The following is a 24,673-nucleotide window of genomic DNA, read 5'->3' as shown; positions in this document are numbered from 1 at the left end:
GCTGAGGATTTTTTTTTTAAATGCAGTTTTTTTAAAAAGCAACAGCAACACAACAAAAATTGTGTCCCTGGGCTCAGTCTGAATATCTTCTGTAACCCAATTATGAATCTTTACTGAACTACATGTGTTTGAAATCACTCTTAAAAAAATAAAGCTGAGTATCAGTATTTTATATGCAGTAACACAGGGAGCTCTGGTGGCTTAGTGTTAAGAAACTGTGCTATAATCCCAATGGCATGTGGTTCGAATCCACCAGCTGCTCTCCAGAAGAAGGATGGACAATCTCTTCACATGAAACTGACTGCCTCTGAAAACCCACGGGAGTGTCAGCTATCAGTGATGGCATAAAACAACAACAGTAAAACAGGGTGCTCTGGTGACCTTGTGCTGTCAATCCAAAGGCAGGGGGTTCCAATCTACTAGCTGTTCTGCGGGAGAAAGATGAGCACTCTACTCCCAAGTGACTTACAGCCTCTGAAAACCCACTGGAGGGTAAGCTATGAAATATGCTGGTTCTGACTCGATAGCACATAACACCAACAATTAAAATAGCATATTTGGTTGGTGGAAGGAAAGAAGAGGTAAAAAGGATAGCTGCCATGTGTAGAACAGTGACATCAAAAGCCCCACTGTTCAAAAGCATCTTTCATGTTGATTCAGCCAACATACACTATAATCACATGTTACAAATAATGATGGTTACCCATATTTTAAATCTGTGTGTCAGCTAAAGTATTATGCTAAATGTTATAAACAAGTATTTGTTGGCTAATGTACCATTTCATGGGTCATATGTATGTTCCTCTTTTCATATACTCTAAGGAAAAATTACTTTTCATTCTACTTGACCAGCAAAGAAATACATAAATTCTGGGTAATTAATTCAGCATAGCATACAAAACATTAAAAACCTCACAACTCAAACTCCTTACCATCAAGACAGAAGCAACTGACTTGTAGCTCTGCAGAGGCTTCAAGTCACATGAGTAGAGCCAGCCCATTTCTCTCCCATGGAGAAACTCATGGGCTGGAACTGGCAGAGAAGCGTCACCTTTATGTTAGCAGTGCAACTCCCAAGAGACCACACTATCAGAGCTTGCTAAACATCTAATTATGTTAACTTTTTTAACATAGATGTACAACCTTGAGGAACAGTTTTGCTGTGGTTCAATGAACTCTCATTAGGTTTTACTGCAATCAAATAATCTATACACAAGTTCAAGGTTCATATTTGGGAGCATATGTGATATCTCCAGAAAAATGGAGAAAGAGTGGAGACAGGCTGGCTCAGGCTAACTGCCTAAACCCGCACTACCTGCAATGACAAACATGTTCCATAACTTCCTGATCCAGTATGGCAGCCCCTTTGTGGCTACTGAACATTACAAATGTGGTTAGTGCACATGAAGGACTTCTTTTTAAATTTCATTTATGTAGCTTACACATTATGAAATAGCAAAGGTCCAGAGTTGGCATCATCCAAGGAAAACATATTTAGTAACTGCTTTCGGCCCAGAGACTAAAGAACATGTGAAAGGCTCACATAAATTTATCTCTTCAGGAATGTGATCATGAGGAAATTTTTTAGAGACTCTTGCTACCTCAACAAAGAGCAGACCGAGTGCAGCCTGTCCTTTTGAGCCAGAATTCTTGCTCTAGATGCAACCCAGACCAGACCACCAGCATCGGAGGTGGTGGAGAACCAGAGACCAATGTGTGAGAGAGCTCAACGAGAACTGTAGCACAGTGTAGCCAGAGCTGAGGGTCTTCAGCTAGGTTTCCTAGCGGAGGGATAGTGGATAGTGGCCGTGACTGGCAGTACTGAAAGAGCTGCATAACACTGGCCCAGGGGAAGACTAGCTGAGAAACTGTCTTGACTGAAGAATTGTATCTTGTTTCCAACCCGAATTGTAACCTGTTATTACATTAATGAATCCCGTAATTATAGGAATAAAAAAAAAAAATAGAAGAACTGAGTATGTTTCTATTTGTAAGTTGATTAAGGTACAAGTAGGAGTTAGTGCTCTTTACTGTGTATCTTTTGTAGTTAAGCAAATACCAGGATATAATAAATAGCTAAAAGACCCAAAGAGCTATGGGGAGACTACTCAACTTAACTTTCTGATTGTTAGAAAAACAGAGACTGGATTAAACACCAGAATCTTGTCTTGTTCTATAATAAAGGACATCATCTACATTGAAACATCTAAAAAATAGTGTTCAATCTGGAAATTAGCTTCTAGTGAACAATTCACAGAAAAGTCTTTAGGCAATTTTTATCTTTCTGCCATTTCTTCAAGATATTAAACTCAAACATTTGTTTGTAGCACAATAAATTGCAAAGACTGAACTTAGAGATGTGAACCAGTTTATAATCAAGCTGCTGATATTTAAATGGGAACCAGAAAAAACTGGATGTCTCTCGAATCTCCTTTTCACTAAATTCCCCATTGTTCATGATAAAACTATTTTCAGATAATCTCAAAACACTTTAAATTATCTTATAAATGATTAAGTGACACATAGAGACTTCTGAAATGTACCCTTTTTCGATTCTTCGCTTTTTCAGAATTTTAGCTAGTTTATTTAACCCACGTAGACTTGTGGTTATATCATCGTTCATGGTTGCTGAGTCAATTCTCATCTGAGCTTCTGCATATGTAAGAGAAGCCTAAAAGAGAAAATAATATAACAGGAAGCTTATACATGATAAAATGGCAATATGCTTGTACTTCCACTACATACTCTCCCTTATTTCTGAAACCTAAAATCGATAAAAGATTTCTGAACTATATAATTTAAACTTCACATATCATTTTTATCATTTCAACTTTTCTCTGAAGCATGTATCACACATGTATGTTCAAATAAAGTAAAATAGCATTTTTATTTGAATAGCTTAAGCTTTAATAATTTTATATTCTAATTAACATACATATAAGCAGTCAATGCTAAAATGAAATATGAAGATAAATTAGACAAATTAGATGTATTCTCAGATAATAATGGTAAAGTGAGATTCTTTGCATCCTTTTTGGCAGATAATCTACTGAAAACCTAAAATTAAGTACTTTTTTAAAAAAATTTTTTAAAATTAAGTACTTTCTCAGAAGGCTTAACCCACTGAAACATTAATCATTATCTATCAGTCTAACATTCTCCCCACCCCCAAGCAGAAGAAATAATATTAAAAGGGAGAAGTACTAAAAGGAAGAGAAAACACAACTGGTTTCATTCAGTCTAAACATAATTCTCAGCTAACTTAATTAAACTTCAACTATGACTTATAACATTATTTCCATTCGAAAATATAAACAGTACAAAACTGTATACCTTAACTCTTAAAACACAATCATTTCTAAAGTGGTACAGCTTCAATCATAGAGATATCTGTGGTAAGAATCTCAAGCTATCCATTTAGTCTCCTCTAGTATGCGAGTCTTCTAAACTTATGAATGAAGGCAACTGCCAATGAAGAAATTTTTTAATAATTCTAAGAATTAATTCATCAGATAATGGAGGGAAAAAACCCAAACCCATTTAGTAAGTTTATTTTTTTTTCCCGAAGTAATCTAGAAAACTATAGTAAATACCAAAGATTTTAACCAATAAAGATTAACCATGAAAGCAAACCTTTGAATTAATGACACTTTTGGTAAACCTTGTTTTTAAGATATCAGCGCTGTGATTCATTTCCCAAATACATGAAAATGCCAGCCTATGAGAAGGAAAATACAGTATTTGTTAAAGAGAATTAAGGAAAGCAGCAAATACAACGTTCTTATGAAAAAGCTTGCATAAATACCTGTCCACATCACATCTTAAGGAACACAAGTTAGAGCTAAGCAACTCTGGAACCATGTCAATTCTCTGTAACATAAAACAGAGAAACACATTGCTCAGTTATGACTTCATTCTTGAAGTTCTAAATCTCAAACAGTATTGAATAAGGAAACAAAAGTATTTTAATCTTTGTGACCAAGACAATTGAGAAAATGTGAGATAATAGTTTCTAGAGAAGTACTTATATAAATGCTATGAAGTGGAAGAAAATTGGATTTACCAATGGACCTAAGTTTTAGTCCTATCTCCACACTTTTGTGTCCTTTGAAAAGGCTGAAATCTCTGGTCTGAAATTAGTTGTCATAGCTATCCAAGCTCTATAGTTGGACCTTTTCCAAATGATTACTACATGGTGTTTCCAAAATTGTGAAAAAGACTATATTCTTACGGGAAAAAACTGACAATGTATCCATAACAATATACACTTAAATTTGGTCTCTACTTTCACAAATTTCCTCTGTAGGTTTATAGGAATTATAAATACAATTAATATAAAAAGCTAAGGAAAGGTTTCCATATAGCAGCTTTCACGGGTGGCTACAAGAATGAGAGAAGTAAAAATTAATAGATAATAACTAGATGAACATAGATTAATCAATAATAACTTGAAGAGAAAGACAATATACAATAAAAGGGTGATCAGGTATTGTAATTGAATAATCAATTGTAAGTAATGTAACACAAAATATGTCAGGATGAATGTAAAACTAATGTGATTTATAAAATTTAATGCAAATTAAAAATATTATCATAAGATAAAAAGGAAATAAAATATTTATGGAAATTATATGTATAGAATAATAAAACTCAGTATCCTGCCAATTATATGTATAGAATAATAAAACTCAGTATCCTGCCCATCTAGCTAAAATGTACTTTTAATATTTTATAAAGATTAAATCATGAATCTATTCTGTTTCAGTTCTACATAAATAGTGAGTTATATACCAAACAATACTTTCCACCAACCACATCAATTTGTTATTTCCTGCACCCAATAATCACTCAATTTATAGTATAACTGATTTTAAGTTATTTGATACAATGTATCAAATTTTAGCTCCCCAGCTAAAACAAGCTTGGAATCAGGAATGGCATCCACTTTGTAATAGCTTGCCTTGGGAAACCCTATGAACCAGGGGAAAGGATGAAAGTCACGCAACTGTTGAGGACTTTCATTCATAGGGTCGCTATGAATCACCTACGATTCAATGGCACTTAACAACATAGAGAGAGAGACCAGCTGACCTATTGGACCAGAAGCAATGCTACCAAGCCACAGGTGGGTGACTCTAACCCTAAGGCCTGTCTTTAATTATTTTTGGTGAAACATTCTTCTAGGTTATATAGCCCTTGTGTGTTCACTTGCCATACAGAGACAACTTGTGGTTGCTGTGAAGCTGAACACTGTGACAATGACATGTCAGATGCGATAATGGTTATCCATGGCGGACAGTGTTTGGTGGCATTCCCTGGCTAAAACAAGCTTGGAAGCAGGAATAGCATACACTTCCAGAAATAGCTTGCCTCGGGAAACCCTACGAACATGGGGAAAGGATAAAAGTCACACAACTGTCGAGGACTTTCGTTCATAGGGTTGCTATGAGTCACCTACGACTCGATGGCACTTAATAACAACAACAATCTCAAACTATGACTGTTCAAATTTTGCCTTGATGACAGTTACAAGTTGGTTGTGCCCAATAAAAAAAAAAATAGGTATCGTCTAAATATCATTAAGCTCTGAGGTGGTTCTTTCCTCAGAAACCATTTAATATTAAAAATACTGTATATTCATATACAGGTTTAGGGTCATGATTTCATGGTCTAATAACGTATTCAGGGTTTCTCTTTCACCTTGTATAGTGCTTGAGGGTCTCTTAAAAAGCTCACAGGCAGCCATCCAAGGCACAATTAATTGGTCTCTACTTGCTAAATGAAAGAGAGGAAGGAGAGTCAGGAACAGGAGGAGAAATGGCAAGTGGCTCTCAACAGGAACCGCTTCTTTTGCCATGAGACCAGAAGAAACGGATGGCAACTAGACACATCAATGATCATTTTGTTCAAAGATTCCATAGAATAATCTTGATCAAAAGGGGGAAAGTACACACCAGCATTTTAAGGTTGTACATTCTCCAACTTTCTGGAGCCACGGAAGGTGGAGAAACCTCTGACTATTGCCCTAAGATAAAATTTAAACAAAAAATAACTCCCAAAAGTTTTCTTAAAACCAAACAATTGTTAGGTTAACTAGAAATAGTATATGCCTATAGCATTATGCTCTTTTGAGAGCATATTAATTATGAAATCAAATTAACGAAACAGCAACTCAGAGGAACTTTAGGAGCACTGAGTTGAAGCTAATGGTGGAAAAACAATTGAAAAATAATGAGGCTGCCTGTGCTGCTTAAAGAATGCAATTAATTTCATAGAATTATACACAGAGAAGTCAACTGATATATTTTGCTGGCGTTGGTGTATATGCTTTATATATTCTGTAAAAAGTTATAAAATAAAGCGTATGATTTTTAAAATGTATGTATTAAAATTCCAGTTAAAATTGGAGACATTACTTGCCTTTTCACAAAGGTACACAGTTGTTCCTCTTCTTGCTGATTCTTGATCCAAAGCATTTCCGGGCCTAATAAAATGACTAACATCAGCAATATGAACACCAACCTTAAAAATATAAAAATAAAACCATGTCAATATGCTTGACTGAGTTAAATCCATTAACGGAGTTCGAAGAGAAGAAATTTACCTTAAGTGTGAAAAGATTCATTCAGACCTCCCATTTCGACCTCTACTGCATGCCTTAGCAGCTCTTGCAGCTATTACTAGCTAAACCTGGCATAAATAATCACCAACAGAAATCTGTACCTGCTCAAAGGAAATGAATTCATAAACAAATACTTTTAGATAAGAAAGCCAGTACCTCTAAATTTCCATTTTCAAGTTCTCTACAATGTAGAGCATCATCGATATCAGTACATCCTGGTGGGTCCACACTGCAAACACACAGATGCCTCAGGTCTTCTCGGTTTTTCATATCCTAGAAGATAAATTATACAGATACACCTGATAGTACTATTGCAATGGAATTTTTATTAAATCAACACATAATCTATTTTTTTAAAACCCAATGAAATCAACACATAATCTATTTATAAAGAAAATGCCTAGCCCTACTTCCTTAACGATAAGCACACATGAATTTTAACTAGTAGTTTACTCACGTTAAAATAGTCTGATGTCTGTAACGACGGCTAACTCCTAACTCCTTTCACCTACAAATTTCATCTTTGGATACAAAGCTAAGTGGATAGTCCTTACAGAGGGGCTGTTTAAAAAGAGGCAGGGAGAAGAAAAGAAAAAAAAAATAGTCTGATGTATCCTAGTATCTGCTCTCCAGAAAACTTTCTCTGAACAAAGGAGCAAATTGTTTCTGTGGTATTCAAGAGTGCTAAATACAGAGAAGAAAACTGTGGCTTCTACATATTTAAAAGCCCAAGTAGAACTTTTATTGAGTCATAAAGAATTTTTTTCCACTTACCTCCTCAGTAATACTCCACGGCATTTTCGGCAGAAAGCTAAGAACGGCCTGAGAAAAGGGCTGATGGGGAACATCATGCTCAAGTAACAAGACTTCTGTTTCTGTTTCCTTATCTCCAACATCACCTAAATTTTTTACAAAGTGGCCCTGAAACCAAGGACAACGACTAGTTAGGTATAATACTGTACCTAATTTAGATCTTATTATCAAATTCTTAAGGTACCATCTCCCACTCTATCTGTACATTAGCATTGCTTCTGCTTATCATGGGCCTTTTGGTAACTTAGGACAGAAAATGGCAAGACTTCTCAACTGATTTATGGTGAAGAATCTGTGAGAACTCAGTTATTTAATCACAAAACCCACTGCTATCATGTTGATTCCATCTAGTTACCACATTTATTCACAAATAGTACATCTGTGTACATACACAAACTTACACTGTGTGGAACTGGCCCTCCAGTAGGTTGTTAGGAGGTAATAAATTCTATGGGAAGAGATTGCCCATCTTTCTCCTAAGGATCTGCGGATCAACCTGAACCACCAGAAAACATCTCTGGCTTAGCAACACAACTTTCTACAAACTATGCAACCACGGAATTGTGTAGGAAGTTCCAGCATAGTGTGCCCATTTCTCAAGATATTTCTACTTCCTTAAGGAACTACAACTACAAGGAGCTGCAACTACAATCCCAGAGGCACACGGTTCGAATCCACCAGATGCTCTGCCGGGGAAGGAGGGACAATCTCCTCCTGTACCAGTCAGATCTGATTTGATGGTACACTCACACAAGAGTAATAAAATTTAAAAAAAAAAAAAAAAAAGATATTTCCAGAAGTCAATTTTGGTCTTGTTTACTAAAATTCAACAGTCCCCCAAACATTACATTTGATTGTGTGTTGTTTACTGTCGAGTTGAAACTGACCCATAGCTGAGCCCAAGTTTTCAGAGGCAATTAATCACACAGGAGGAGATTGCCCTTTTGATTAGATTTACATAGTAAAAGCATATGCCACGGTCAAGAAGTTGCAGATCAAGTTTGACAGTATTCCTCTTATCAAAATATAACTGAACACTGTGTTTGCTCTTGGACATTTAGTGGTAGGGCCTTAGATTGGTGGAGTTCCTTGTTGTGGATGTATGCCTACATATATTTAGTCAGAACTGGGTGGAGGGCTGAGCAGAGGGTGGAGTATGGAGTTCCCACAATGCAAGCACAGACCTGATCAAAGATCGGAGGAGTTGTAGGAGTTCAAGGATATTCTCTATAAAGAAAGCAAAAGGTCATTCAGTACAAAGACAAAGGACAAAGAAAAAACTAAAATCGATGTCAGAAGAGAATCTGAAAATTGCACTACAAGTGTCAAGAAGCCTAAACAAAAGGAGGAGATGCCAAAGTAAAAGAGCAGAATAGATTTTAAAATGCAGCTGGAGCTAGAGAAGACAAAACAAAAGTATTACAGTGATATATGCATAGGGCTAAAGTTGGAGAGAAAAAGAGAAGATCTCACTAGGGCATTTCTCAAGTTGCAATAACTGAAAAACAAGCGAGTTGCAATACTGAGAGATGCTATGGGCAAAATCTTCAACGATCTAGGAGGCATCCAAAGATAGAAAAGCCATTCAACAGGTCCATGGTGTGTTTGGCGGGCAGCCACCCTGGCATGTGGCTGGGAGAGGTTATTCCTTGGAGAGGGACATTATTCTTGGAAAGGTGGAGGCTCAGTAGAAAGAGAGGAAGACTTTCTATGAGATGGATTCACACAGTGACTGCACCAAAGGGCTCCCCTGTGGCAAAGTTGATGAAGACGGTACAAGGTAAGAGAGGGTTGAGATCTGTTGTTCATTGGGTTGCTATGTGTCACACTCAACTTGACAGCACCTAATAACAACTATAGCCAAGTTCAAGGTGGGCGAGGAGTACTGCCCGCATGACAGGTTATGAGGTGCCTGCCACAGGTGAAGCCAGGAGCCAGGGCAGTGCAGACGCAGATGCACACTGTCCAGCTCCACAGGTTCGCCCAGGGGACCGATCAGATCTGTCTGGTCTGAATGAGGGACACATAGCCCCTCTGCTCCCACCCAGGGCTCTCAAGTCCACCCTGAGGAGCCCGCACAGGCAGGAAATTCAAAAGGTCCAAGTGCAGTGGGAGGCCAGCTGGATGGTGGGGTGGAAAGTACAAAGCTGCAGTACACCTGCCTTAGCCACCTGTGTGCCTTCTCTGTCTGAGGGCGGAGACCTGTGAACTTCCTGGGCTGAGGCCGGATGCTAGGCAATGGCTGTCCTCAATGCAGAAAATGGGATGTCTTCCTGCATGGGAAAATTCGGTTTGCAAAACAGGGCATGAATCCTGCCAAGTGAGGGGTTGCTTTAAGAAACTGAACAATCTTCAACGATTCAGATCCACCCAAAAGAGCCATGGGTGAGCATTAACATTACTGGTAAGTATATTCATTTTCTCCTGGACACAAGAGCCTATTCTTTGGTCCTAAAAGCCTTCTGAAGTCCCAACTCTTCTCATTATTTCTTAGTTGTTGGAATTGATGGAAAACCTCATAAGCAGTTCCTTACTTCACCTCTGCCTTGCATGTGGATTTCTGAGCTGTAAAACAACCCAGTGGTAGATGGAATTTGGTCCAGGACTTAAGAACAATAAATGACATAGTTGAGCCTCTACATCTTGTGGTTCCTAACCTTTATACTATAATAGACAAAGTGCTAGTCAATAAGCCTTTTATTTTAAGAACTACCTTCCCTCTGTAACTTGATTTATGCCACTGTTAGAACCTCTATTTGGAATACTATTGCTTTTGATTTTTGACTCATGTACTTTTAACTTGTTAAATTTGTGTCTTCTAGGCTGCAACAGTTCCATGATGCATCTTCAAGGATATGAATATGTATGGCTAAGCACAACTGATAAGAGTGCATCTAAATTCCAAAATCAATCTCCACAATAGTCTACATGTTTCCTATTGCCAAAGGGGCCCTTTAGAGTAGTGAGAGAAGATCCTCACCCTGAAACCTACAGTGTCCCTTTTCAGTAGGAAGTAGCTAAGAGAATAAGCTGTCCCTTTTCCTTATGAATCAGGATGAAATCTCTCTCAGGGAGGAGTGATAGGGAATGGCAAAGGACACAATGACAAAGGAGATTAATCAGAACTGGTTTTGACAAGGACTGTGACAATGGGACAATTAAAACAAACTTTCAAGGAATATTCAGCCTGAATCCTTCTGATCATATGGAGATTTTTGAAAGTACTTGAGTTTATTATGTTTGTTTTATTTGTTTGTTTGTGTATAAAGGATGCTTATCTAGATAACATAATTATGATAAGAACAAAAGGGGGAAATATGGGAAGCCAGTACTAAATATTTGTAACAAACTTAATGCTATTTAAATTAAAAAAAAAAAAAAAAGAAAGAAAAGAAAAAGAAACTGAATAATAAGGTAGTGAGGGACTGCTGCTAGAAACCAAAATTTTACATCAACAAAGACTTAATGTTCAATCCACCAGACAGGGAGGAAAAATGCCTAACTAACTCAAAACACCTGAAATTAAAGCCAGCAACCTGTGTTTCAAATATTGTAACTTAAAAATGTATTTATTAGCATTATTTTGATACTGTTTAAGAAGTCAATGTTAGATGGACCTTAGCTGAAAGTAGAGAGCACCAGAGAAATGTCTGTGTTTCACTGACGATGCAAAGACATGTGACTGTGTGGATCACAACTGTGCATAACCTTGAGAAGAATGGGAAACCCAGACCACTTAATTGTGTCCATGAAAAACCTGTACTTGGACTAGGAAGCAGTCCTCAGAACAGAGCAAGAAAACACACTGCATGTTTCAAAATCATGAAAAGTATATTCCTATCACCATAAATTTCCAATCTATACGCAAAACAGATCATTCAGGAGGCTGGACATTTTGAGGAGGAATGTGACATCAGGACTGGAGGAAATCAATCTAGAGTCAGTTTAGAGACTAAGGTGCACCTGATCCAAGCCATGGTCTTTGCAATTACTTGCTATGTATCAGAGAGACAATGACTAAGGATGATAGAAGAATCAATGCCTTTTAGTTGTGGTACGAGAGAAGAGTACTGAACACACCATGGACAACCAAGAGAACAAACAGGTCTGTCCTACAGAAGGTTCAATCAAGTTGCTCCTTGGAGATAAGGATTTATAACTCTGTCTAACATTCTTTGGGCATGCTGCCAGGAGGGGACAGTCCTTGTAGAAGGACATCTTGCTTGGCAGAGCAGACAGACAGTGCAAGAGAGGAACTTGGATGAAATGGAATTGACACATAGTAAGTGGTATAATGGGGGTAAGTTTGTTAGGAACAGTGAGACTGGTTCAAGATAGGGCATGGCTCAAGACTACTGTGCCCAGGGTCAGAATGAATCCCAGGCAACACAATGGCAAATAACTTAGATACCAATTGTGACCAATAAAAATGAGTCTGGCAGTCTTAGTGTAACTAGGTCATTTAGAATTATTTTGTTATTATTATTTTTTTTCATGTGTGTACAATCAAATCGGATCTGACTGGTACAGGAGGAGATTGACCCTCCTTCTTCAGCAGAGCATCTGGTGGATTCGAACCATTCACCTCTGGGATTGCAGTGCAGCTTCCACCACAGCTTCCTAGAATTTTTTTTTTTAATTTTTTAAAAGGATTCACTACTTACTAGGTAGAATCATGAAAAGTTTTCAAATTTCAGCACCTAATTCTAAACCAAAATAGACTCCATTTTTATTAGAAAGCAATTTTATCTACAAGCATATAACAAAATCTCTTAATAATAAAGTAGTAATTTAAACTTACATTTGGGTATCTGGAGTTTCTGGGCCAACCATCAATAGCAACAATAATTCTCCGTCCTTCTAATGCAGAAGCCTGTCTTGTTTCTATTCGAATTCGGGGGATTCTCTTATCAGCAGGTGTAAAGAGATGTCTTCTTGACTACAGAAAAGAAGTAAAAGAAAAATATTAGAGGGACAGAATAAGGGGCAGTCTCTATCACAACGTTACATTCAATGCTTACCATCTCGAACATCTTTTATGACATTTCTTTACCACTGGCTCTTTACTTACCTCTTTAATATCAGACTTGGAAAGCATGCCACAGTATGGCCTCCAGTTCCTTTTTATTATTCCTACCACTCTTCCAGTAGGCTTCATCATGTTCTCACTTACAATAGTCTTGAGCTGAGATTTAAAAGTAAAAATAAGAATCTCCAATTATCGTTCCTCAAATTATGCAGTACTTTTCCTCCAGAATTAAAGCATTTAAATGGATACTGATATATTCAGGAATTCAATTATGGCATAAAGCAAAAGAATCTTGATTAAAAATTCTAGGCAAGAGTATAGCAAACTATTATTAACTGTTGTTACTGTTATGCACCATAAAGCTAAAACCTCATAGCTGAACCCCCAGCTAGTTTTTAGAGGCAGTTATAATCGCACAGGAGAATGTCCATCTTTATCCTGTGGAGCATTTGGCTAATTTGAACCCTGTGCCTCTGGGTTGGCAGCACAATTCCTTACCTCTAAGCCATCAGAGCTCCCTAATAATAGAGTTCATAATCATAAACAGTACAAAACCTTGCCAGATCTTGGGCCACCCTCAATCTCCACTGTGCTTAAACTCACTGTTTGACACACTGTGTCATGGCATCTCACCTCAGGTGTCTTCAACTTTGATGACTATGTATTTTTTTCCCTGCGTGATATCTTTTTCTAAGGTCTCCTTAGAGAATATAGCAAAGTATGTGACATGAAGTCTATCACCCTCTTTGCCCCTAAGGAATATACAGGCTGCACTTCTTCTAAACAGATGTGTATGCGCTTAATAGCCCGTGGTGTATTTGGTATTCTTCACCAACCATCATTAAAAGGCACCGAGATTTTAGAACTACTTTGTACTAATCAGAAGTGTGGTGCTGGCTGACTAGTTCACTTTCACGTATTTACTCATTTCCATCCAGCAGGTTCTGACTTACAGCAACCCTCTTCCGCTGGGTTTCTACAGGTTAAGGGAGAAGAGAGCTCATCTTTCTCCTTGGAGTAGCTGCTGGATTTGAACTGTCAACAACCTTTTGGATAGCAGCCCTACACAACAGGCACTATGCCACCAGGGCTCTTCACTTCCCTTTTAGCCTTTATTAACTCATGAAAAAGAGATGAAACCTTACAAGTTCTTCTTTGCACAGTAAGAATCTAAATAAAGAGTGCTTATTATTAGAAATTATAAAAATTTAAACTCCATGCAGTCAAAGTCGGAACCAGCTCAATAGAGGGCCTTCTAGCAGGTTTTTGAAAGACATGGTGTGAGAATGTCCGTCCTTCTCCTGTGGAGCTGCTGGGAGATTATTCCCACAAGAGAGGCCCAGACTTTGGGTCAGCAGTGCAACTCCCTACAGATCACACCAGCAGAGCTCTCTAGAAATAAGTGGTACATTGTTCATGTTTCACTTCTAAACTTCTCTTATTCTCTGGACTCTCCAAGCACAATAACATATCTGAGTACTGAATATAATCTATGGAAAAAGAAGTACCAATGCCAATCAGTTACGTTACCCTTATAATTATAACTTTGAGGAATAATGTCAAAGGTCCTAACAGGTAAGCTTTTTAACTAGTAAGAATTTACTAAAAATATTTTCATCATAATACTTAAAATAGAGGATTATGGTAATAATAAGGTCATATACAATTATAAGAAGTCTGAAGTTAATCTATTATACTGATATTTTTAACATAAAAGCATTTTTAAAAAATTTGCTGTTTATTATTCTAAATCAGATCATATATATAATTTTTTCTATAGATTACTAATAGGGTAATGTTTAGATATGTTGTTTATAGAGCCATTCTGCGCTGTAAGTAGGTGACGCTTAACAATAACAACAATTTACAGCTTCATACTCAAGTTAATCTTTTTTAAGTCCACTTACTTAAGCAAAATATGACATTAACTTAAAGGGTAACTACCTAAAACACTTGTTGTTGCCTTCGAGTCAAGCATAACTCATAGCGACCCTATGAACAAAAGGCCTGAGGGCCCCTCTACAACTATCAACGTTTATCAAAGTTCATAGAGTTTCCAGAGGCATGTTGTTTAGGAAGTGGACACCACTCCTTTCCAAACCTAAAAAGCTTAAGAGGGAAGAAATTCAACTATGTTGTACGGCAGGTATTAAACCTACAGCATTATCATTTTACTCCACAGTTCCGTAACTACCCAACCTCGCTCAGCTTCCTCAGAGCTGACATGTTAATAGCACAAAGCTATGCAGGTGGGAAAAAACCGTATTTTCATACAATGCTCTCTCGCTCCTCTTCTTTCTCCAAGTCATCGTCATTTTGACCTTCATCGTGTAAAACCACTGACGATGGTGCTACCCACTGATTCTTGGGGAGCAGCTCCACAGCCACAATATCTTCATGAATAGCTCGGTTTAAATTTTTAAGTCCTTGTATGATTATCTGTAGAAAACAGCAAATAGCACATGCTCAAATATTTTCTCGATGCTCAAATAATGGGAAAGTATCCTACTGAAAGTTTGTCTGTACTCCGATGTCTCTATGTTATCACTAATTCTCCTTGACATATGCATACTATTTCTCTTATAGATATTCACACACATGGAGTCCCATTACTACATTTTGGTTTCTCAATATCAATGTATCAAATAGCAAAAACATAAGAAAAAAAAATACAAGTTGTATTCATGGCCTCTATGTCCTTAACACTAGTACTAAGAAACTCTAGGAAAATTATTTCTTCTTTCTGAATTTCAGAGTCCTGATTGATAAAATGAAAATGACAATACCTACTTTTATAGGCAAAGTTAAGAATTATGTGAAACAGCAGCATTTAAAGCAGTTAGACTTGTACTTGACAAATAGTGAACACTCCACAAATAGCAGCTATTTACTTTAAAATGTGTGGAGAACTTTAAAACCATTATATGGTATGCAAATGCCATTTACCACAAGTAACCAGGCTATATAAAGCAGCATCCATTTTTTACAATTAAATGGCCTCTAGATATTTATTCACCTAAAATATGTTAACAGTTCTTTTCTTCCATAAGCAATTTTAAAAAAGGAATTAATACAACCACTATCTATGACACCCTGTGATTATAAATAGGGAAGGTAAGTGAAATTTAAATTCTCAGAAATTTATTAAACAACATAGTGAATATAAAGAATGTTTGTATAAGGAACTTGCCTCTTTATTATCTTCGGTATCGCCATGCACCCACACTGTGGCTTCTAAATAATTTTCCCTACTGGCTCTAAATGTACCTTGAAGGTATGTGCCAGATTTTATGCCATGTTGTAGCTTACTTAAGGGGAGATGTTCTGAAAATATTATTTTTCTACTTTCTATTTCATTCTGTGAAATAAACATATTAAAGATGCAGTTAGTAATATTCCTCAACACTTATTACACAATTAGTTACCACTATCAGGTAATTGAAATGGAAAAAAAAATCATCATAGCATAAACATTTTTTTTATGAATTTGACAGACTACAAACACAAAAGAAAAACTTCCCATTTTTAGGGTAACTTACATAAATATTTCCATTTTTAAAATTACATTAAGATTAGCTATAGATGTGTTACTAAGAAACTATGTGTCCCTATACTCTATCCCTCCCAAAATGAACATGTGCGTAGCTTGGCGAGCTTGTGAGCAGGTGTTTATCTAGACACTAATTCAAAATCTCAATTCCATGAGATGACTGGAGCTACTGAAAATACAAAAGCAGCTTTTCTCTCTTTCCTCTTGGCCATTTTTTCTAAGGATAGAAGACAGCTGTTGGTTAGGAAGTGCTTTCCATAGTTAGATAGGCCTCAATCAGTCTCATGATTCTTAGAGATGACTCAGCATTTTTTGCTGAGCAGTACAACACATTATGGACTATACCAATTTGTGTCTCATGATCCTTTGTCTCCTTCACAACACAGCAAAAAAATCATGGTCTTATCTGCAGGAGAAGGAGGGGCAGTCTCCTCCTGTACCAGTCAGATCTGATTTGACGGTACACACACACACACACAAATAAATTAATTAAAAAAAAAAATCACTGTCTTTAAATTCTCTATCCATTCTTTTACCTATTTCTGTCAGACTCCTGGACCTACCCCATCAAAACCACTTTTCATAAGTCAAATGCAACTCATTGCCTCAAGCCTGACCCTCCAGAAGGTTTTCAAGACCACAAATTGCATGGAAGGACTCTGCTCATCTTTCTTCCATGGAGCAACTGGTGGATTTGAACTGTCCACCTTTGGATCGGTAAGGCAATACTTCATCCACTAGATTACCAGAGTACACTGAATAAATTCTAGCCCTCATATTCTTTCCTATTCCACATCATCTATGACTTCCCCTTCTCCTTTTTAAGACTTCTCTGCTGATAGTACTCTTTATTGAGTTCTTTATTAAGTTCTCAGCTTGTAGTCCTCTTTACTGTTGTTATTATTAAGTGATGTCACATAATCTGTCAGCCATCTACTACTTTATTCACATATCTTGCACTTTTTCAACAAAGTGCGACCATATGCCAGACATTACTTGGGCTGTTGAGCTCTATTAATGAACAATAAGGTATCAGATAATCAGTTCTTAAGCATGGTATTTTGATCAGTCTACCAGATGTACTCTTGTTGTTGTTTATAATCCTACTCCTATTAAAATTGCAACTTCTAGCCATTAAGATTGAATGGCTAGAAGTTCCCCAAAATGATAACTTTAAATATTAATTCCTATACTTGTGATTTTGATCCTAATTGAAAAGAAGAGTTTTCTTTTAAGTTAATGAAGTTACCCTACTACAGTAGGGTAAATCTCAAACCCTTTAATGATGGTTTTATAAAAAGGAGCGGGACAGACAGACACAGGAAGATTGTGTAGGGAGTTATTAATAAGCCACATGCAGCCAAGAAACACCTGAAGCAAAAAGGAGCTAAAAAGGATAAAGAATGACTTGCTCCTAAAATTTAGACTCTTAAGTTCAAATATTGTGATGACATTTTTGTTACTGGAACAGCAAATAACTAAGATAGTAAAATATTAGACAAATAACTAAGATATTAGATACTTAAATTTTCTAATTTGGTACCTACAAGTCAATATCCCAAAAGATTTATTTTTTCACTTCCCAGAATCAAAACAAAACAAACTCAAACATACCCCTTCTTCAGACAAACAGGCAAGACGGTCTGTAAGTTCAGGATTAGCAGTGAGACTTTTTACATATTCTTCACCTGAAAAAAGAAAATTGGTACCTTTCTTGATAAATGTGAAGTTCTATCCTCACCCGTTACAAAGAAAAATATGGGAACTACAGCTCCCAATACCTTGTGAGACCAGAAGAAATGGATGGTGCCTGCTAATACTATGTACTAGTCTAATCAGAATCATGACAGAGGGTTGCCTGAGACAGAGAGGGAGAGGAGAAAAAAAAAACAAAATTCAAATTCATGAAAAGGGCAGACTTATTGGTCTAATACAGACAGGAGAAATCCTTGAGGCTGTAGCCCTTAGACACTTTTCAAACCTGGCACTGAATCTACCCTCAGATAACACCTTTAATACAGACAGATCTAGGAAGTGAAACCTAATGTTCACAAGGAACTCACTCCTCATTTAAATCAACTACACAAAAGCAAAAAAGCAGCAATTGCCCAAAAAAACAAAGCTCAGGGGCTGAAAGGAAGAATGGAAATGGAAAACCCAGGTAAGAAGTAGAGCGAGTTCTGTAACATAGAATGGATTACTGCTAATGTCATAAAAGAAAATGTGGATATACTGGTGAATGAGAGACGAGTTTGCTCTATAAACTTTCACCCATATTTCAGTTAAAAAAAAAGTAACTATGACATTGTATCTGTCAATTATGTTTTGGAGGAAGAGAAAATAAGAACCACTGATTTGATTATGATGTCTAAGTAGAGGAAATGAGTCAAGCATGTCTATGAGCTTTCATTGACAAGCAAAATTAATTTGTGAGAAAATTAACAGCTATTAATGGTGTTAAATGTGTTTGGGGAGAACACTGTTCTAAGTGGTACAGCCCTTGTCTGTCAGTTTACTGTACTAAGATAACGGGGAGTTACTATGATATTGAAAGCTGTGCCACTGGTGTGTTAAAAGCTGTAATTGTTACCTATGATGGACAGGGTTTGATAGAGCTCCCAGAGTAAGACAGACCTGGAAGCAGGATTAGCATCCACGTCGTAAACAGTTATGGAACAGGGTTCAGATCTTTTGTTCACAATGTTGCTGTGAGTCATACTTGACTCAATGGCACTTAACAACAAGGCACCCAAACGAGGGACCTGTGGTGTCCTAATGGTAATAAAGCTGGCTGTGTTGCAATTCCCAAGGCATGTGGTTCGAATCCACCAGCTGTTTCACTGGAGAAGGATGGGCAATCTCCTCTCATGTAATTAACTGCCTCTGAAAACTTGCTGGAGGATCAACTATGCGTCAGTTCCAACTCATTGGTACGCAACAATAGGCAACAAAACTTAGTTATTTAAAAACTCTCTGAGAAATCAAAAAATGCAAAATGTCTATGAAGTTACATAAGATGATACAAATACAAGTAAAGTGAACATCTGAACATGGTCTGTGGTAAAGTTTTATATCCATTTACAAAATGTACTACTGACTGCCATGCTCAGACTAACCGCTACTGACTATTATGTTTAGACTTACAAGTGAAAGCTGGTATCCCTTCTTCTACTGCCTTCTCTTTGTTCTTTCTGTCATTGGTTATGAAGATAACTTGCAGTTGATTCTCTTCTGATATTTTCTTCAAATGTTCATTGTACCATTTTACTGCTACTCGGATAGCTCGATCATTTCTGTCATTAGCATTTTCTCCCTGTTCTTGTTCTACATACGTTTCTCTGAATGGAGAGAAAAATGAAATAAAAACACTGGGAAAAAGGGATGTTTAAAACTACTAGGATATAAATACTTAACAACAATTAAACTTAAAAATCAAAGGTTTTTCCCACGGGGAATGTTATTATCATTAGTGACATTCTTCCAATATGGTAAATAATTCTTGCTCAAGTTTCCACCCAAACAAAGTATAATCATCTTTGCTTTATATTAGTTGCATTCCCGGAAAAATGATCATACTTAAAATGATGCAAAAAGCTAAACAAAGATATCAATAATGTAGAATGGCATTTTTCTCTTGAATATGTTCAGATTTAAACCTGAGAGAGAAAATAAATATCCTATCAGTTATGTCTGTAAAAGCATCAACTTGCATGGAGAAGAAAATGATGTTAGATGGGGGGTGGGAAAAGAGAAAAATTCAAGATCAGAATTCAAAATCTCGATTAGGATGTTAAATGATATATAGTTGTTGTTCAAAGAAAGTATGATAGTATTATAATGATACTTTCTAACTGCCAATTAATAGCAATTTCTAAAAATTACAAATATGATTAGATAAGTATAACCATAAAATTCAATTACTAAGTAGACAATAGATGTTAATTACCTACCGAAAGCTATAAGGGCTATTCAAAGATTAAAAGGCCAGACACAGATGTTGTTAGGTGCCACCAAGTCAGAATCAACTCTTGAATAATAATCCTGCAGGGTTTTAGAGGCTGTTAAGTTGTATGAGACATGACTGTTCATCTTTTACCACTGAAGTAACTGGTGGATTCAAACTGAGTGCTTTTGGATTGCATATCCTTTTAATTCTAAATTTTAAAAAATCTCCCAGAAAATGTATTTAAATGTTTTTTCAAAATCAGATTTAACCTCAATAATCAATAATACTTTTTTATCATTGTTGACTTCTAATGCTCAAAAATACGTATTTCATTTTTGTTATTTGTAGTTATTGTTTTAAAAACTTTATTCACCATTAAATGCACGTTAATGCTTTAAATGAACTCTGATGGTGTGTTAAGTAGCATGCTGACCTCCTAGAAAAAAGGCTGTGCATCTCTGGTAGATTGAATCCACTATTGGCTCTAGGCTGGAAAGAAACAGTCTCACTCTGTTAGGTAGGTGCTGGTAACCCAATACAGAGTTGCAATGAGTCAGAACTGGATGAAGAGAAGTGAATTCGGAGTTAATACTTTAAGACCATCTAAAAGCGGTCTGGTGGCCTAGTGGATGAGAAGTTGTGCTGTCAACTGAAATGTCAATAGTTTGTGTACAACAGCAGCTACATGGGAGAAAAATGGCCAATCTCTTCCCTTGTAACTTAAAGCCTCTAAAAATCCGTTGGGAGGATCAGTCAATTTTGATTCAGTGACATTTAACAATAATAATAAGGCCATGAAAGACAATAATTATGCAACAAGAGATTTGCCTAGGTGTCCCAAGATTCTTCCTATCACCTCCAATAACTGCAAGTGCTTATTCCTTGTATTTGAGCTAGCAAAGCTACTAACCCTTGATTAGAAAACTGATGACCATGTTCAACAAAAACATAGTCTTTCACCAAACACAAATCTATGTAGTGGTGACATCAGGAAGACAGTCAGTCCTTAAAATGACCAACCATATAAAGTCAAAGGGAAATCATGTGCCCAAGAACAAGGCCCAGAAGCCAGGAAAGGGTCCAAGAGGAGGATTAGCTGAAATGAGAATAACAGGAAGGAAGCAGAAAGATGATTATACTGTGGATATTGTAATTAACACCCTAAAACAAAATGTGTATGAAAGGTTGGCTGAAATATCAATTTGTTTTGTAAACTATTACTAAAATCACAATTAAAACAAAGATTAAAAAAACAAAAATGGGGAAAAAAAAAACCCTAAACAGGAATTTTCTGCAATGAAAAAGAAGATGTTTACAAGACATTTACAGATATTCTTTACAGAAATAATATTTCAATTTGGGATATACACAGAAAAACTGAAAGGGGTGAGTTACTTGCACATCAATGTTCACTGCAGCATTACAAACAAACAGCCAAAATCTGGAAATCAAGTGAGTTTTTATCAGAAGTTGAATGGATAAACAAAATTAGGTATGTATACATAAGGGGATTATTCTCAGCTATAAAATTAGAATACATGCTACAATATTGGAGAATACATGAAATAAATCAGTCATAAAAGTATAAATGAGGAAGGCGCAGGATCGAGCAGGGTTTATTTATGTTAGACGTAGGGTGAGTGTAAATTTAACTGTTGTATAATTAATTCCACTTCCATGAAATATCCACAGAATATCTATTTCTGGAGACAGAAGGATAAGAGATTACCCTAACTGATATAGTGTGTCTGTTAAGGGTGATGACCGTTTTGAATGATAGGGATATTTGCACAACATTGTGAATGTATTCAATATCACTAAAATATACTTTAAAATGTTTAGAACAGCAAATTTTATGTTACATACAATCTAAACATTGTTTTAAAAAGACTTAAAACATACATACTTTAAAAAAAAATAAGAAATTTAGTATTACCTGCACCCCACCCTCAATCTATATATTTACACCTCCCCCTCACAAATTCATACATTTTCCAATGTTGGTTATTCATATAATATGGAAACTCCCATATGGAGTTTCAGTACTCGTCCAAAAGCCAGGACTTTCTGGCATTTGAAATCAATCTCCTGTGTTATCCCAGCTCCTTCACTTGGTACTGTCTTCTGTATAGCTCCTGAGTTAAAAATTTTTCCCCTCACACCTTCCCCATCTAGCTAATTTCATAGTTTTCTGAAATTTAACAGAATTTCCCTCTACCTGTGGTGCTCATTAGTGAATGTATAGAAATGCTTCTCATGATTATTTGTCACATCTCGGATTCGCTTATAAACCGGAGCACTTCTATTTCTCACTTCTTGGAGAACTGTTTGTAACACAATGACATTCCTGATGGCAGGGTCTTCCAGGACGTCAATCTTAAACAGAAAGAAACAAATTGTTTTCTTTTAATAATATGCAAAATGTCATGTCAAGTATAAACATTACATATCAAAAAGGAAATTGATTACTCAACATTTCAGATCTATTAAAGAAAGGGACACGTAGAATAAGTCTAAAATTTGGTATTAAGTCTGTTAATAAAGAAACCCATTGTTATTTTCCTTTGTAGACATTCTCTATACTCTTAAAATCCACGGCAGAAGGGACTTCAGGAGAGTATAATGTGTCCAAACTTCTTATAACCAAAGAAATGAAAAGAACAAGGAAAAGTACAAATGGAAGCTCAGACTGAACGACAGAAGTTCCAAGTTTTGTCTCATTCCAGATGAGTGATGCTGCTAATACGCTCCTCTTTGGACCTGTTCTCTCATCTGTCACCAGTGAGAGTGGCCTGGCGGGGCCATATAGCCTGTCGCCTGTCACTCGTCCACCCTCCAACGCACCTGGTGCAGGAGCACATTGGTATCAGGTAGCAGGTAGTGCGGCCGGGGGCAGAGGCTGCTCGTCGGGTCCTGGGGCTGTGGCTCGAGGGTCGGACCCTCGTGCGCCCCTCCACACGCAGTGCATCCCGTCGCCCCGCAGCCGATGTCATCTCGCAAATAGTGCTCGCGTACAATCTTCATCACCCCGCCAGCTCGAGTCTTTTTTAAGAATGTCTTGGACTTGAGCATGTTGTCTCGCCGCGCGGAATTCCGATCCCTGGCAACACTCTTCCGGCAGAATTCAAGTGAGGAACTACCGCACGACTAGACGCTAACCCGGTACATGTGGCACGCGGGGAAACGCCGAGAGTGACGTTGGTTGGCTCTTCAAAAGTGCGTAAAGATTGGACGAAGGTAAGGAACCGTCCAATCATTGGGTGGATGGGCGGAGCCCGTCACCTTTTCCGCCCGTGGCCGGAAGAGGCCTTCCAGGGGACTTCAGCGCCCAGTGTGCTTTGCGCGCAGAGTCCAGGTGGACCCTGGAAAGCCAAGTTCCGTCGGCGTGGGCTTGGCACGCCATCCTTCTTCCGCCTTACCTGCGGCGCGGGAATGGTTGTCTTGGTTACGAGTTCTAACGGCTCGGGGAGGTCTTGCTGGGGAGCTGCAACTTGAACTGCAACCTCGAGTTGCCTTTGCCTTGGAAGCGACTAAGATAGCTCTTGCTCCAGTCTTCCATGTAGAGTAATTCAAGCTTTCGAGGTAGTTTGCGACTTTCGATCTGCCTTTCTTTCCTGCGCGGGCCATGGAATCATTGGATGCTGCCAAGTGTGGCTCTTTTTCTGATCCTCTGTAGCCTAAGAGACATTGCCTATCCTTTATGTCACTTTTCCTCCTTTTCTCTTTAGAAAACAGAGAAGTGATCATTCTTGTGGAATATATATATCTCTTGTATTATCGTCGTGCACAGATTTACGAGTAATAAGTGATTTCTTATAATTGTGTAGTATTAAAACAAGAGTTGCAAACATTCTTAGAATATTTGAAGTTACCTCTTACACTTTAACGGTTTTGTGATTGTTGTTATGTGCTTTCGAGTCTACTATGAGTCATAGCCACCCAATGCAAATGGTTTTGAAACCCGTTCTCTGTCCGTATTAGCCTATAAAAGTGTTTTATCACAGTGTTTCTCTATTTTAAAAATAGTGATGCCCAGTTCGCTTTTAGAATGAGATCTAAACATTCTTTGACCTTAAGGATCTTATTGAAGAAGGCTGCTTTTAATGTGGGATGCATTTAGGTTTAGGAAGTCGGAGAAGGCACTAGTGAAAGTGGCAAAGATTTTGCCCCGAAGTCTGTTGTTTTACCGCTTTCTCGAGTTAAGATTTACAGTCTAGGAAGTCAAATGGAGAGTCTCCATAAGTCAAAATCAGCTGGATGACAAGGGGCAAGTTTTCTCTATACCAAATCTGCATGCTTTTTTTTTGTTTTTGTTTTTAAGTTGTTGTTATGTGCCTTTGTCAACTAAGACTCCAAGCAACACCAAGAACAATAGCTGTGAACCCTGCACTCACTGTCTTTGACACATCTGTCCCTATTGCCCCAGTCACCTTGTCTTTGAAGGTTCTAAGCCTTACCTATGTATAATATTCCTTTCACCAACTCAGAAATGATCTTTCTTTGATCTTGCATTGCCTTTATCAGTAGCACTCTTGACTAATTTCAGTAATAGCTTTGTCCTTTATCTTCACAACTGTACATTTCTTTGTTTTCTCCAGAAATGATTCCTGTACCCAGGAAGAATCTCAATGGATCTGTTTCTCTGTCCTTCAACGCAAAACTGACCTATAGCTTAGCTGACCCTCCAGTTGGTTTTCAGAGGCTGTAAATCAC

At 37.3% G+C, this 24,673-nt stretch overlaps 1 protein-coding gene across 1 annotated transcript in view; it reads right to left on the bottom strand.

Annotated features, from left to right (window-relative positions):
- DIS3 (DIS3 mitotic control homolog (S. cerevisiae)) overlaps positions 1-23,032 on the bottom strand; it is a 33,090-nt gene extending 10,058 nt beyond the window's left edge. The window contains exons 1-14 of the mRNA XM_006882729.1: positions 22,805-23,032; positions 22,179-22,336; positions 19,159-19,352; positions 17,629-17,702; positions 15,655-15,822; positions 14,739-14,903; positions 12,507-12,620; positions 12,237-12,374; positions 7,397-7,543; positions 6,779-6,895; positions 6,421-6,522; positions 3,806-3,870; positions 3,634-3,718; positions 2,544-2,671 (exon numbers count right to left, since the gene is read on the bottom strand). Of these exons, the coding sequence (XP_006882791.1) occupies positions 2,544-2,671; positions 3,634-3,718; positions 3,806-3,870; positions 6,421-6,522; positions 6,779-6,895; positions 7,397-7,543; positions 12,237-12,374; positions 12,507-12,620; positions 14,739-14,903; positions 15,655-15,822; positions 17,629-17,702; positions 19,159-19,352; positions 22,179-22,336; positions 22,805-23,032 (1,883 nt within the window). The remainder of the gene's footprint in view (positions 1-2,543; positions 2,672-3,633; positions 3,719-3,805; positions 3,871-6,420; positions 6,523-6,778; positions 6,896-7,396; positions 7,544-12,236; positions 12,375-12,506; positions 12,621-14,738; positions 14,904-15,654; positions 15,823-17,628; positions 17,703-19,158; positions 19,353-22,178; positions 22,337-22,804) is intronic.
- Between the last annotated feature and the right edge of the window lie 1,641 nt (positions 23,033-24,673).

Source organism: Elephantulus edwardii, unplaced genomic scaffold (genome assembly GCF_000299155.1).
Source record: "Elephantulus edwardii isolate Elephantulus edwardi_28Jun2011 unplaced genomic scaffold, EleEdw1.0 scaffold00023, whole genome shotgun sequence".
In the NCBI taxonomy this organism is placed as follows: domain Eukaryota; kingdom Metazoa; phylum Chordata; class Mammalia; order Macroscelidea; family Macroscelididae; genus Elephantulus; species Elephantulus edwardii.
The sequence above is the reverse complement of the archived record's forward strand: the minus strand, read 5'-3'. Positions and strand labels throughout refer to the sequence as shown.